Raw genomic sequence first — 15,588 nt, 5'->3', positions numbered from 1 at the left:
CAATTTGGATACCTTTAATGTTGTCGTTGGATCTGATGGCAATACCCATCAGTTCAGCGCATAAAAGAAAAATATAGCAGCTCAATGGGCATGCTTGACGAACGCCACGGGACAACTGAAAATATTTTGAAACATAACCATTATTTATTACACAGCTGCTTATTTGTGTATAGAATAATTTAATCCATCTTTTCAAATCATTACCAAAGCCAAAATAATCAAGGCACTTTTGCACATAATTCCACTCTAATTTATCATACGCTTTCTCAAAATCAATAAAGAAAAGTGTGCCTGGTATATCATTTGTATCAGTATGCTCAATAATGTCTAGAATTAATCTGACATTTTCACCGATGTATCTGTCTGGCAAAAACCCTGTTTGGTCACTTGAAATTACAGAGCTCAAAACCTTTTTCAATCTATTTGCTATTACCTTAGCAGCAATTTTATAGTCTACATTTAAGAGAGAAATCGGCCTCCAAAGAGGAGTCCCCTTTTATAGTTGTGCTGTACTTCAATGTATTGAGTATTATAGCACGGGTTTTACCTAACTATGCATGATCCTAGAACCTAGAATTGAGTGCAGCTATCAGAACTGGGATGATTCCCTTCTGATATGAATAGCTCTGACACCTAACATGATAGAGATGAAACTTCTGTACTGGGGACCAACAACTTTATGTGACTTCAAAACCACAAGAGCCACACGTACCCTACCTATATCGTAACATGCTAAGCAGTGTATATGTCTGAGAAAAAAAATCTACAATTATATTTTGCACTGCTTCATCACAATCAGAAAAATAAACACTGATAAATTAACCTCACAGTGACTGGACATAATTTCAGGATTTGTGACCTTATAGGAACATTTTGGGATTAACCAAGTACGATAACACTGTATTGCATTGTTCTCTGTAGGTGTACAGCTACAAGTCAATGGTTATCAAGCCTGCCTTCATTCCTATTACAAGTACAAGACGGTAACATTGATAGCATACAGACTGCTGTTGATATCCTACTACAAGCTGCATCTAGACAATATCCAACAGCCTTGAATACAATACAAGAACACATCATGTCTCTTATAGGTAAGTCAGTGGTTATCAAGCCTGCCTTTATTCCTATTACAAGTACAAGATGGTAACATTGATAGCATACAGACTGCTGTTGATATCCTACTACAAGCTGCATCTAGACAATATCCAACAGCCTTGAGTACAATACAAGAACACATCATGTCTCTTATAGGTAAGTCAGTGGTTATCAAGCCTGCCTTCATTCCTATTACAAGTACAAGATGGTAACATTGATAGCATACAGACTGCTGTTGATATCCTACTACAAGCTGCATCTAGACAATATCCAACAACCTTGAATACAATACAAGAACACATCATGTCTCTTATAGGTAAGTCAGTGGTTATCAAGGCTGCCTTCATTCCTATTACAAGTACAAGACGGTAACATTGATAGCATACAGACTGCTGTTGATATCCTACTACAAGCTGCATCTAGACAATATCCAACAGCCTTGAGTACAATACAAGAACACATCATGTCTCTTATAGGTAAGTCAGTGGTTATCAAGCCTGCCTTCATTCCTATTACAAGTACACGATGGTAACATTGATAGCATACAGACTGCTGTTGATATCCTACTACAAGCTGCATCTAGACAATATCCAGCAACATCCGGCAACATCTCATCAATACATTCCTTCGTGATGGAAACAGGCAGAGGGTCCAACTTGCAAGATGTAATATGAAAAGACTTTATAATCTTCAAAACTTCCTCTTCAGATACTGAATGGAAACTATCAAAGGAGCTGGAGCAAGTACCATTAGATTCAATGCTGATAACTGAGTTGGAAGAGGTATCAAGGCGGTCACGAAGGCTACTGATCTTATGATGGAAGTAGTCAGCAAAACGATCAGAAAGATGTTTTGGGTCATCGTGAGCTGGTAATGTACTAATGGACTTTGTGAGGCTTTGTGAGCGTATCAACAACACAAAATAAATCACGTGGCTCAGCATCACTTATTTGGTCACGGTGATACGTTGTCTTGGCAGAGTTGAGAAGATCCTGGTAGGTTTCACACTGCTCTTTGTAAAGTTCTCTATGGACAGTAAGACCAGTGGTTTTATACTTCAGTTCTCGGCGACGCTTTTCCTGCTTAGCATTTCGGAGTGCATCGCAGTAACATGGAGCGTGTTGGCGCTGAATCACTGTACGCTCAGTAACAGGAGCATGGCTATCAATGATTTTACAAAGATTGGAGTTCAACTGATTGGTAAAAATGTCAACCTTCAAGATGTTATTTGAAGTGTCTGAAGTGTCAGAGTTTGGTAATAACGCTGAGCTGATGTCCTTCCGTATCATGCCAATGTCAACTTGACGCACTTGATGGCTATGAACGCGTTGTCTGGATGCAGGTGGGCGAACAATCTGCACTAAGCATTTCACAGCAGAATGATCAGATGGCAAACCACGGTGCACAGATACATAAGTGCCAAGTTCATTTGTTTTACGAGTTACAAGAAGGTCCAGTTTATGACCTTTTTATGCAGACATGCCAACTAGTACGGTTTCACCGTATTTAGTACGGTAAAACGTGAAAAATACGGTAGTACGGTCACCTCCAAAAAAATACGGAATTCCAGAATTTTGAACAAAATAATAAAATGTTGTGTCTTAAAAAGATAAACAGTTGCAAGATTAGACTACCGACTGAATTACTGGTATCATTTGACCACTTTCTTGATCTGTTCAAGTGGTTAACTACATCGTTTTTCTCTCAACTTTCGATCATGCATGCACATTAAAAAATTATTATATAATAGGCCTACAAGATGCTTTCCGAAATAATATTCTTCTGACTTGCAGATTTTTCATGCACATTAATAATTTTTATTAACCACCTAATGCTATGTCTTCTGAAGGTATTTAGTTAACTATTTAGCTCTATTGGTGCAAAAGAATAAGCCTACAAGAAGGTTTCCGACCTCCTTTTACTTCCGACTTTCGCATCATGCATGCACATTAAACACATATTTAATAGGCCTACAAGATGGTTTCCGAAATAATTTTCTTCTGACTTGCAGATTTTTCATGCACATTAATATTTTTTATTAGCCACCTAATGCTATGTCTTCTGAAGGTATTTAGTTAACTATTTAGCTCTATTGGTGAAAAAGAATAAGCCTACAAGAAGGTTTCCGACCTCCTTTTACTTCTGACTTTCGCATCATGCATGCACATTAAACAAATATTTAATAGGCCTACAAGATGGTTTCCGAAATAATTTTCTTCTGACTTGCAGATTTTTCATGCACATTAATATTTTTTATTAGCCACCTAATGCTATGTCTTCTGAAGGTATTTAGTTAACTATTTAGCTCTATTGGTGCAAAAGAATAAGCCTACAAGAAGGTTTCCGACCTCCTTTTACTTCCGACTTTCGCAAGATGCATGCACATTAAAGAAATATTTATAGGCCTATACATTGTACAAGATGGTTTCCAAAAGAATTTTCTCCCGACTTGCGGATTTTTCATGCACATTAATATTTTTTATTAAGCATCTTCATCTAACTGCTCCCCCTCATGCTATGTCTTCTGGAAGTATTTAGTTAACTATTTAGGTCTGCAAAAGAATAAGCCTGCAAGATGCTTTCCGACTTTGTTTTCTCAATGGTGCACCCAGTGGCACATTAATATTTTTGATATTTTTCTTTAACCATGCATAGATAACTGCTATACCCAGTACAGTCTTCTAATTGACATTGGCATTAAATTGTTTAATTTTTTATTTGAAAACATAAACAAAGCCCGATGTTAGGCCTACCGACTGATACTATAATGATGATTCAGATGATGATCAATGATTTTCTGAACTTGAAAGATTTAACAAAGCATACTTCTAACAACATTAGAAGTAACAAAACCCAATGTTTCAAGAACTGTCAATTTGTTTGGTTTACATACTTTACCCAATTTCGTGAGGTCAAAGGTCACATACAAGGTCAAAGGTTGACTGAGGTCACCAAATCTTTTAATAATTATTTTTTAATTGTGCATCACATATCCGACAATCAGCTTGATCAGTCATGTAATTAAGGAAATATGACGACTTTAAGATGGCCGCTTTCCATGTAAAGCAGGGCTCCGCAAATAGCGGCCTTGCATCACATGTGGCGCGCCGTGGCTTCCAGTGGCAGCGGCGCGTTTAGATTTAAAAAATAAATAAACAATGCGATTCCCATGTTATCCTTGTAAAGACAGGCTAAAATACTACAAAATGTTGCACCAAATGGCGTCATTTGCACCTCAAATTAAAAAAAAAAATCGATAGCTTCAGAGGGGACTCACCCGGCGACTTCGCAGCCATTGAGTGGCGCTTTGCAGTTTTTTTTTAAATTTCATGTGGCGCTTCAACAAATCTATTTGAGGAAGCCTGATGTAAAGTATAGCAAAGTAGCACTTTCAATGAGTGATAACTCGTAAAGGAAGCATCTTTCTGTATTGATTTATTACTTTGATGGAATGGTTCTTTGGTATTGCCCAATTTGATTGCAAATTCGTAAGGTGGACCCCTGGCCCTGGCCGTTATGTGCTTGGTCGCACAATTGCTCCCTCGCAATTATGTGTTCTACTTTTGGGGTTTCTGGGGTTGGCAGGTATGCAAAAGGTACATTTTTTAAAATATGGTTTTAGGGTGCAAAATACGGATTTTTGTTCTTCTGAGTACGGAAATCTGGATTTCAAAGTTGGCATGTCTGTTTATGTGTCGGAGAGCAAACATGCTGGTTCAGATCATGCAGATTGAGAATATCAAGGAAGTTTGCAGATAATGGATCTTCAGGATTGTTCACATGCACATTAAAGTCACCAGTAATCAACAACGATGATGATGGAAGTATAGACTCCAGTAGTGATGGGAAGTCATCAAGAAACATAAGATCAGTCAACTTGTTCTCTTTACTTGGAGGAGACCTATAGATGACAATAAGGCGGAACATAGACGATGATGAGGTGATGCGCATGTCCATATGTTCAGAAGATGTAAATCTGATGGGGTCGTTAAGTTTAAACCTGAAGACCATGTCTAGCAAGAATGCCTACACCACCTGCTCTACCATGAAGATGAGGGTAATGGTAGAAATTGTAATTTGGGAGATTGTTTCTGATATCTACAAGTGATTTATTGTCTCTTTCATCCTCCGTAAGCCACGTTTCTGTTATTGCCAAAATATCAAGTTGATGTGTGATAACCAAGTCACATAACGCAGTAGATTTATTTTTGGCATTTATAGATTGGGCGTTCCAGGTTGCGAAACGCACAAGAGGAGCATTATGGGCAAGATCTCGAGCAGTGCAAATATTGATGAGATTGTTTGTATTTACGCAAGTCTCTAAATGACCCCAATTATTTCTACACAAGTACATTTTGGTATTGACCTATTATGTTTCATCACATTATATGTAACCACTATGATTTTTTTTTCAGATTCAAAGAGTGGAATTTTGTTGCGAGTCCCACCACACCTACAGCGCAAGGTGGTAGAATTGCTGCATTATGTAAAGGAAATCAATGTTGATATCTGGAAAGAACTAGCTCTGTGTTGCCATGATAGTAGACTGGCCGTAGACAGTATGACTTATTTACTGCATACTTTGACCATTTGGTAAGTGTGATATTGTCATTAACCGTTATGATACTGAAATATATTTTAAAAAGAAGAGATATAGTCCAGTTTGGGATATATATAGTAGAAATGATACTGTATGGAATGAAGCAACTGTGGAGCTTGAGAATTTCTGAATCATGTCAGGGAAAGAATTTTGCATTTTGGCAGAGATGCCACTTTTCAGGTTTTAGTCTGAATTCAGGTTTTTTGCGAGTCCAAATTCCCGCATTTGTATTTATTTTCAGCCCTTTTTGGGGCGTTTTAACCTGCATTCGCATGCTTTTTCAGGTTTATCTCACCAGTTTCAGGTTTTTTGAGTGAAAAAGAATAGTATCTCTGTTATGGAGAGTGTGCCAATCGGATATAAAAATCATGACTGGGAGTGTCCCGGTTTCTGAGTTTCAAATGTTGGCCGGTATGACTTCGTAGTCATTATACAATAAAAATGATTGACCATCAATATGTTTAATTTATCATTTTATAGGGTGTCATCACATAGATCATTCAGTCAACTGTTTTACAGTTTTCTCTTCTCTGTCAACATAGGTAAGATTATAAGAATGTACAGTAGAAATGTTAAATATTTCCTTGTTATAGGTCTTATTTGCCCCAAACAGTAACACAGTCCAGATGTTTGCAATGTGTTGAATATTTGCACAGAAGATTCCATATTGTAAGTAAAGTCTATTTGTTTGTTGAATAATATGCAAATATGTTTTACTTTCCAAATGTGCAAAGCCTTATACTCTAGCAGCCATAGTGATCAAGACACAGATCACTGGGATCAAACATTGATAGCAATTCAGCTTTTGCAATCTTGGCCAAAATGGTTGGAACACTTTGATACGGGTACTTCAAATATGCCCCCCATAACCCTGGTCAATGTTGCCAGTTGTTTGTGTGGTCATGCACCCTTAGAGATACTCAACATTGATTGGAGGACAAGGGGAGGGCTGTAGTGGTAGGAAACAGTTCATACCTTTATACCAAAGAAAGCTAAATTTCAATATGTTTTTCATTCATTCATTCATATTTTATTTCCATAAAATCATTACATTACATTACATTACATGAAAGTTAGCCTTTCCCTAAAATCAAATGAAAATTAGCACAAAAAATAAAAAGTAACTTTACCAAACATAACCAAAAGACAAGACAAGGGACGGGGACGTGCTCACGGAAAAGATTAATTATATTGAGAAATAAGTTTTTTTTTAAATTCATTGCGGAAATGTTTGACAGATTTTGAAGCTTTCAGATTTTTATCTAAAGAATTCCAAAGAATGGGACCTCTTGTACGTATGGCATGATCAGAAAAGACTTTCTTATTGTTGGGTTAAATTTAGGTCATTTACATATCTTGTCTTGTAGTCATGTATGTCAGAACATTTAGTTAAATAATTATCAAATGAACAGGGCAGCTCATTTATGGAGTACCTGTACATGAATGTACCTAATTCCAGTGTGTACATATCTTCAACCTTTTTAAAGGTTGAAGATACGTTATAATTAGCAAACTGGCGTTGTGTGATCTCTATAGTGACCGTTTGCCACAGTTCTTATAGCCCATTTTTGAATTTTTACAATTTTATTTAAGTAAGCTTTACATGTATATTTCCCCATAAAAGTATTCCATAATTCAAGTAAGGCAATATTAATGTACAATAAAGTGTATATAAAATACGATTTGGAACAAAATGTTTCAATTTATTCATGATACTGACATTTCTTGATATAGTTTTAGATACACAATCAATGTGACATTTCCAAGTGAGACATTCGTCTATTAGTACACCAAGGAATTTTATGTCAAGTATAATTAAAATATGGCTTAAAATAATCCTACTTTCACACAAGTGTTCCAACTACTTATGACCGGGATTGTAGAGACTGTGATTTGTTTGATACCTGGTAGTGATTTGAAGCTGGGCATGCTAGCCAATTCTGATCTAATTTCAGTGCACTTGTAGCACAAAATATTGTTTTTATATGATAAAATTACAGGAAAGTATCTGATCTGTGACCCGTGATGGTTGTCTCCTGTGTTAAATAATTCCTTTAGAATTCTGAATCTGATCTACAATTCTACATATGTATTGAAAATAATAAATAACTTAAATGCTCAGGGTGCTAATTTGGTTGAAGAATGGATTCTTTTAATTCATCCCATAATAAAAGTTATTGTTGTTAAAATACTAAACAAAAATTATTATTCTTATTTACAGGTTGTTCAAAGTCTGAGTTAGCTAAGCAGCAAGTTGCAGAAGATAGGAATGGACACATTTCTTGTTTCAAATTGGATCAACAGTCAACTGATTTATTAAGCAGGCATACAGTGTTAAATCAGGTATGACTATGACAACTGAGAGGGCCAAGTTGTCGTCATAAGTGAAGCAAGTGTTTCTTTATCGCTATTCACTGGTCCCGACAACTAAAAGTCTTGCTACCTCCCAGTAACTGAACACACAGGTACACTACTACAGTGTTAAATCAGGTACAAACATGAAAACAGAGAGGGCTAATTTCTCATCATAGGTGAAGCAAGTATCTTTGTATCTCTATTCACTGGTCCTTGCAACTTGATCTTGCTATATACCTCCCTGTAACTGAACACACAGGTACAGGCTGATATAAGTAGGCTGTTATTTTATGTGTGATAAATCATATCTGCAATGTGTCTGTTAGCTTGTTTAGATCTCCTTTACTGTGATAAGTAGTGACAAGGATGAGTAATATGAAATGGTGCGGAGTACCGTGGGATGAAATTAATATGGATTTTCTTATGTGGAGGTATGAGAATAACTATTTCAGTGCAATGATTCTTTGGCGCGCCAACGGCTGCACAATCAAACTTCTTACCAAGTTAAAATTATGCAAATTTCCTAGCACTGTCCCACGCACCCACTGCATGACATCACGTGCACAGAACTGACGAATCGTGTGCGTAGGATCGGTGAAATTTTTGTAAAATTTGGTAAAAAACAGCTCGTGCATATTGTCCGTCTCCGTTGTAAAACTGGGTCCTCCGTAGTAAAATCCATCATGACCACTTGAAATAAGCTTCCAGCCAAGTCAGAAAAAATATTTCATGTCCAACAAAAAATTATAACCAAAATTACAGATAAATGAAATTTGAGTATCTTCAGTCATCGAAATTTTTGCTCGTTTGACGCCAGAAAAAAGTCAATTTTCAAACGGCAATATTTTCCGAACGGAACCATTGATTTTCATTCTGTTTTCGCCAGAGCCGAGCAGCCATCTTGAATTTTACAAAATCAATGAATATGCATATGTTTGAGCCCAGTAAGGTCAAAAATCCATTCAGAAAACCATGTCGGGTCAATTGCAACGATTCTGATCGGCCGAATAAGACCACGTGTTTGTGACGTGTTGGGCTCATGAATATTTAATGAGCGGCGTGCTCCTGCCTGACACGATAAAAAAAGATACAGGGATCACCAAAAGTCCGATGCTATGCACTTTGCATGCTTAGTGGTGCCTGGCGTGCTAACTGGCTCCTTTAATTCTAACTTCGTACAGCGTGAATGGGGGTAGTTCGTTCGTGGGCTGCGCGATTTGTACTTGCCGAGCGCACCACGCTCTTTACACATCGCGTCGCGTTTGCGTGTGACGCAAAGCATCGACCCCAGATGCCACAGATTTGGTTTGTACTTCTATGTGGACAGACTGTACATGTACATGTACCAGTAAATATGCAGTATCTTCACAGACATCATAATATCACTTTAACACAACCTGTGCATTCAGTTGGATTAAAATATGGTGTATGTGTAATATGGTGGTGAAAATGAATTGAGAGCAAGATGTTTTTGAAAAGGAGGCAGTCATATGCCATTGTCCTACAATTTGTAGGACAATACCTTTCCCAGTATCATTTTTGGTGGAGTGCTTCACACCCATTACCACTAAACTTGATCTAATCAGCACCTCGCAGGATTTTCAAGATGTCAGCCTTCAGACATGACATATGAATTTATTAGGACTCCCAAGTGAAGTGCCTGTCTTGAGTTCAATTTAATCTTACGTGAGGAGTACCATTTGCATACCATGGTGTAGGTTACTGATCAAAACATTGCCTAATTTTGATCAGGTCTACAGCAACTATGGCCAGTTTGAGTTCTCTTATAATAGTGTCACTACACTGATTGTTTGAAAGCAGTGGAAGGGGCAGTAAGGATGCCTTTTTGTTGCACTCAAAACACTAGCGCTAGGTATGTATTACTTGAGACCAACAGAGAAGTAATTTTAATTGCAAATGAGTAATAAGAAAACTTTGTGAATTAGCCCAATTAGCTGAAGAATGGAAGTAAAGATACTTTTTTATGTGTGTTTATTTTTCAGACTGTATGCATGTGTTATGATGTGTTAAGCAGCAACCAACATATGTGGGGATCTTTGCAGAATGCTATGATGAATATTTTGGTATGTTGATTTAGGAAAAATATTTTGAAGCTTTGATAGTTTAGCTCAATATTGTAAAGAAGAAAATGTACTCTACATCTTTTAATTGGCACACTTCAACCGCAACCGAAGATGGGGGTATATTTTTGACATCGATATGCATGTGATCAAAAACGGATAGCACATGTTTTGTGAAATTCTTTTGACCTCAGTTTCGTTTGTTAAAATCACTTAATTATCATTGTCAAGGCTGTTTACCCCATGTATAGCTGAAGTATACCAATCAGAAGAATTGTCTGTAATCATGTTTGATGTATCCAACAGTAAACTAACTTGGGAGTTGGTACAGAACTATTGTAGCCACTGATGTCAGAGTTGACATCATAGTAATAAACTCATGTAAAGCAACACAAATTGAAGTTTATGAAAAGATGTACCTTAATATGAGCAATCACAAATTTCAACAAACATTAAATACTTAACAAAATTTGTAATGAACATTAGCTTTGTAAAACAGATTATTTCTGAAAGGAATTTTAAAAGATTAGATGAATATATCTGATGTTTTGACATTACTTAACTAGAATGCTGAGAATGTGTAAAATGAATTTCGAAGGATGAAATTATGATTGATGAATTTTGAGATGTATTATGTTATCATTTGTGGAAATAAGGCACCATAGAATTCTAGTCTATAAGCATATGTGCTTCTAAAAGGCAGACTCCTCCACAATAAAATTATTTGGAGTTTGAGCAACTATATTGATACAGGTGACTGTATAAACAAATATTACTGTACTTATAGCATATGTGACCCCTCGGCACAACTGAGCCCTGAAGTCGCCAATCATCATTTTTGAGATATTCAACCAAAATATTCTGCTTGAAATTAGCTTTAAAATGATGTATATCATGTCTATAGTACTTGACATTTAAGTAGTGAAAATCAATAAAACAGTCAATAAATCCTTTGTTTCCTATTGTTTATTGTTAAGTTCGATGGAGCATATCTCAATAGTGGCACTGGCGACATCCGGGCTCAGTTGTGCCGAGGGGTCACATATATGCTTGTAGATGGAATTCTATGGTTAATTTGATGGTGCATTGATTCAAGTATGTATTCCCTTTTTCCAGACAACATACCATACACTCCCTTACACCACAATCTATGCCATACTCAACACATGCAGCACCATAAGCACATCATCCAATCAGTGGAGGGATGATTTCACCAACAAACTAACCAACTGCTGTTTAGCTGTTCTAACAAGTACTGTAGTAGGGAGTCATGTGATTGGAAATGAGGAGCATGGCTGGGAGGAGGCCCTATGGTGTGCAGCTGTCAATCTGGTATCACAGAGACTGGTGTTATGGGAAAAGTTATGTCAGGAATGTGTCAAATGTGTTCCAGGTAAGAAATGATATTTATTTGTTCTCACAATTTCTTTGCAAGTTTTTAGAATTGGGATTAGAGTTCTGTCAGATCAGGCTTAGAGTAATAGTTTTTATCCTGATGCTGGTCTGATGACAATATGTATGAGGATAAAAAATGTCCTACTTTAACGAAAGATATCGGATGAAAAGAGTCCCTACTCTGAATACCCCAGCGCAAAATGTTGTGGTAAATCCACCTTATTGAATTGTCATGCATGGAGACCGAAATAGTATACTTCCGGTATCAATCGGCAAATGCCCAAAATTGAACAATATTTAGCGTCTTTTAAGCTTGAATGTTACAAAGGGTTGATAATTTAGTGCTTAGGGTGTTTTATCAGTACAACACATCATGAGTGACATGCAAAGAGTCCAAACTCTGCAAGTCTAAGCTCTTTTGCTGTAAACTTTTTGTATTGCTCTGTTCTCTTCAGATTTAGATAATGTGGATGAATTGGAAAGCATTTGTACCATGCTAACCAGACTAATACAGACAGATTCTATGATGAATTGCATACACAGGTGTAATGAACAATTGCAGGATACTGTTCAAACTATTCTAGTAAGTAGAAACAATGTCACTTCCATATATCCTTGATATCAAATATTTGGTTTATTAGAGTATTTGGTACATGGCATTATGCATTAGTTTGTTTGATCTACTCACAAAATGTCACAAGTGGGTGATCTTGCTTTTCCATAGATAGTGGGTCAGGCATAATAATTAAACCTTTTGAGCTCCTGCATATTGGTTTTTGATTAAAATATGATTAAAGATGCACACCTTTTTTAATGAACAAAAAATCAGATATTTCCCAGAGATTTAAAACGCTATGCATGTAGTAGATCAAAATGTACTCTTAAAATCTAATATGCATGTATTAGCTCAAAATGTACTCCAAAAATGAAATAAAAATGCTGTGCTGGTCACAAACCCCATAAGAATCAACTTCAAATCAGTTGTGGCACTGGGGGGGAGTGAGGGAACCTCTCAAATCTATGGCTTTCCCCCAGCTGTACCAGTCAAAATAAGAAATCAGGGATATTCCGCCTTTTGAGGGTAACAAGATGCCCAAATGTAAGCAAATTTTGGGAGTCCCCCTGAAATGATCTTACCCCCATTCTTGTTTGTTTGTTTTAAACGGTTGCTTTGTGTGGAGACACACTTAAATTCTGATGGGACCATGCTCAAACAAAATACTCAAGCCATGTTAAAAAGCCTATATAAGTATGCTGGCCTATATGGAAAGAGAAGTGAGAAACACATTTGAAGATAAAGAACAAGAAAAAAAAGGCCATTCCCAACAATCGGATGAACAAGTCTACTGTCAGCCTTTGGGTCAAGCGAAAGAAAATGATAGTGCAGCTACTGCTTCATATACCAAACCCATCTGTTAATTCTATAGTCAAATTGTGCTTTTATTATATTATTTCTTTTCACAGAAACATCCTTCATTGGCTTCATTGGAGACAAGATGGCTTGCAGAATTCAAGTATGAAACAGGACTTGTTCTGAATCAACTGGACAGGTGAAAACAGGGTCGTTTCATAAGCAATGAGATAAGGTAACCTCATTGATTGTAATAAGTGGAATGGAGACTAAAGTGACATTTCCTCATCAGATGATGGTATGCCATTGGTTGCTGGAGACAATTTATTCCACACTTTATCCAGCTTGTATGTTTGTAATGGTTATGTATAATGTTTACCTCAGCAATAAATATGCTGGTAGTGTCACCCTACAAAAATATATTAAATTCCTATTTGGTTTTAACCAACTCTGATGACATGTGGGTATCCGTTTATTCAGAGGATAAAGTCCAGATGTAGATCAGATTTGTTGCCAAAGACAAGAAAAGATGTGCCAGCAAAGTAGGTAAATTTGGAAATCATGCTTATTGTATTATATTCTAGAAGATGGTGCTATGATAGGCTAACGTACACTTACTGAAGGAACTACTTGAGCTGTTTATAAAAACACAAGCTTTCATGATCATATTGACATATTTATTCTTGTTGATCATTTCTTGGAGCAGCTGGGGAAAACTACTCTCTCGATGTCCATTCAACTTTTGAATCAATGTATCACATATTGGAAGATGGCTACGGTATTTCATTAATTATTATCTGCTTATGACAAATACTTACCACCTCTGCTTTTTGTATACCGTATTTCGTTAAATAGTCGCCCCCCCTCAAATAAACGCCCCCACCACTTTTTTCAACCAAGATGTTTCAAAAATGCTGATATTTCCATGCTATATCTTGTGTAGTAAGCTTACCAAGTTGCTCACATGGTCGATAATAGCGTTACTTTTTGGCGAAAATCTCAATTGGAAACCCCAAAGTGAAGCAGAAGTCAGTGTTTCTAGTTCATAGTTCGTCATTTTAGCATGAGTTTTAAGTTTACCTAATGATTTTAACGGGAATTATCGTTCTAAAATTGACCTTGAATAAACGCCCCTCTTGGGAAAATGTAACGCTCGGGCGTTTATTTGATTTAAATCGGTAGTTTCAACATGTGCTATATTGAACCACAAAATGTGAGTTAATGCACCGCGGTGAATATAATGATGTCAATGAATAACGAACAACATGTACATTGAAATCATTTTCCAGTGACAAGAAACAGTCTTAATGAGTACAAGCTATAAGGGGATTAATTCAATGCATAACAATAGCATTGAATAATTTTTTTTATCTCAGTGACTATAAATGAAACAGTATTGGTTTAATACGCTTTAAGCTAAAAAACACCAAACAAAAACAAAACAATCTAAAAAACTTGAAAATGCAGATACAGTAAATAATGTATACAATCTCTTTGTATGCACATAATAAATATTAAAAGATAAAAGAAACAATGCAAAATGTATTGCATATAATTTCAGCGAGGGAAAGTAGGTAAAAGAGGGAAAGGCTAACATGGTGGAAATGCCATCATGCTAAATAAAATTGATTGGAGTATACCTAAAAGTTAATTTTAAATGTGTCTTTAGTTATTATTTTGAGAACTTGTGTTGATTTTGTGACATATGCAATAATGTGCTGTTTTCATTAGCACCTGTACCTTATTCATCCACCTATTCACCAAACCTAATGCACCCCACATGCACACACACCCCCACACCTCCCCTCCACACACACACATGGATTTAAGGAGAAGGTCCCAATCAGCAAAATAGCTATGGTGACCCATGAGTTACGATAATTGCATGTGAAGCATAGCTTTCTTGACAAAAAACAGATATTTAATGACAAATTTAAAAACAAGTGAAACCGTTCAAAATGAAAAAGTCCGAGTTTTCAGTTTTGGATAGGGTATCAAAATGACAACTTTTCAGCAGTCTTGGAAATGGCATATGAAATAATTATGTTATGTGCACTTGTCGGCTGCTACATGTGCCTCATTTCACATGATAGCTAGGAGTAAATACCAGACTCATCTCAAGTGGAGGTCACTTCAAATCATCCCCAAGTGACATGGTTATGGAATGTTCTCTATATTAATAATAAGCCATGTGACTTGGGATGATATAAAGTGACCCCACTTGAAATGAGTCTGGTATTTATTCCCAGTTATTATGTGAAATGAGACACGTGTAGCAGCCGACAAGTGCATCGTTTTGATATGGATGTACACATATGTTATTACCTTGAAGGAATCCCCATTAAGGAATTAAACTCACTTTAACGGTCCTGGTAATGATGGGAGAGACATGAGCATATGTGGTGGAAGCGGCCCTAAATATGTCTATGGGGGATGTCCCATCTAAAAATCGTAGAGAAGAACAAATAAAACAAATATGCTCTATCTACTGGGAAATAATCTACCAAAATTGCCTTGTGTATCTTCCTTTTTAGCCTGATAAATAATGTGTTCTGGGCTAAAATTCACTTTCATTTTGGGCCAAAATAATTTGAAATTGAATTTTTTTTCAAACATTTTGCTCATCCCACCCTAACATTTTATGCTTCTGCTGCCAGTGGATATGAGGTGGAATGGCAGAAGCAAGCTTGGCAGAAGAGTTGGTTATTTAA

At 36.5% G+C, this 15,588-nt stretch overlaps 1 protein-coding gene across 1 annotated transcript in view; it reads left to right on the top strand.

The window, feature by feature from the left end:
• Nucleotides 1–14,027, top strand: part of LOC140150219 (testis-expressed protein 10 homolog) — a 50,662-nt gene extending 36,635 nt beyond the window's left edge. Inside the window, exons 9-17 of the mRNA XM_072172224.1 lie at nucleotides 922–1,143; nucleotides 1,417–1,571; nucleotides 5,511–5,688; nucleotides 6,176–6,237; nucleotides 7,917–8,038; nucleotides 10,054–10,134; nucleotides 11,248–11,524; nucleotides 11,982–12,109; nucleotides 12,991–14,027. Of these exons, the coding sequence (XP_072028325.1) occupies nucleotides 922–1,143; nucleotides 1,417–1,571; nucleotides 5,511–5,688; nucleotides 6,176–6,237; nucleotides 7,917–8,038; nucleotides 10,054–10,134; nucleotides 11,248–11,524; nucleotides 11,982–12,109; nucleotides 12,991–13,080 (1,315 nt within the window). The 3' untranslated portion in view covers nucleotides 13,081–14,027. The remainder of the gene's footprint in view (nucleotides 1–921; nucleotides 1,144–1,416; nucleotides 1,572–5,510; nucleotides 5,689–6,175; nucleotides 6,238–7,916; nucleotides 8,039–10,053; nucleotides 10,135–11,247; nucleotides 11,525–11,981; nucleotides 12,110–12,990) is intronic.
• The last annotated feature ends 1,561 nt before the right edge of the window (nucleotides 14,028–15,588 follow it).

This window comes from Amphiura filiformis, chromosome 4 (assembly GCF_039555335.1).
Source record: "Amphiura filiformis chromosome 4, Afil_fr2py, whole genome shotgun sequence".
Lineage (NCBI taxonomy): Eukaryota > Metazoa > Echinodermata > Ophiuroidea > Amphilepidida > Amphiuridae > Amphiura > Amphiura filiformis.
The sequence above is the reverse complement of the archived record's forward strand: the minus strand, read 5'-3'. Positions and strand labels throughout refer to the sequence as shown.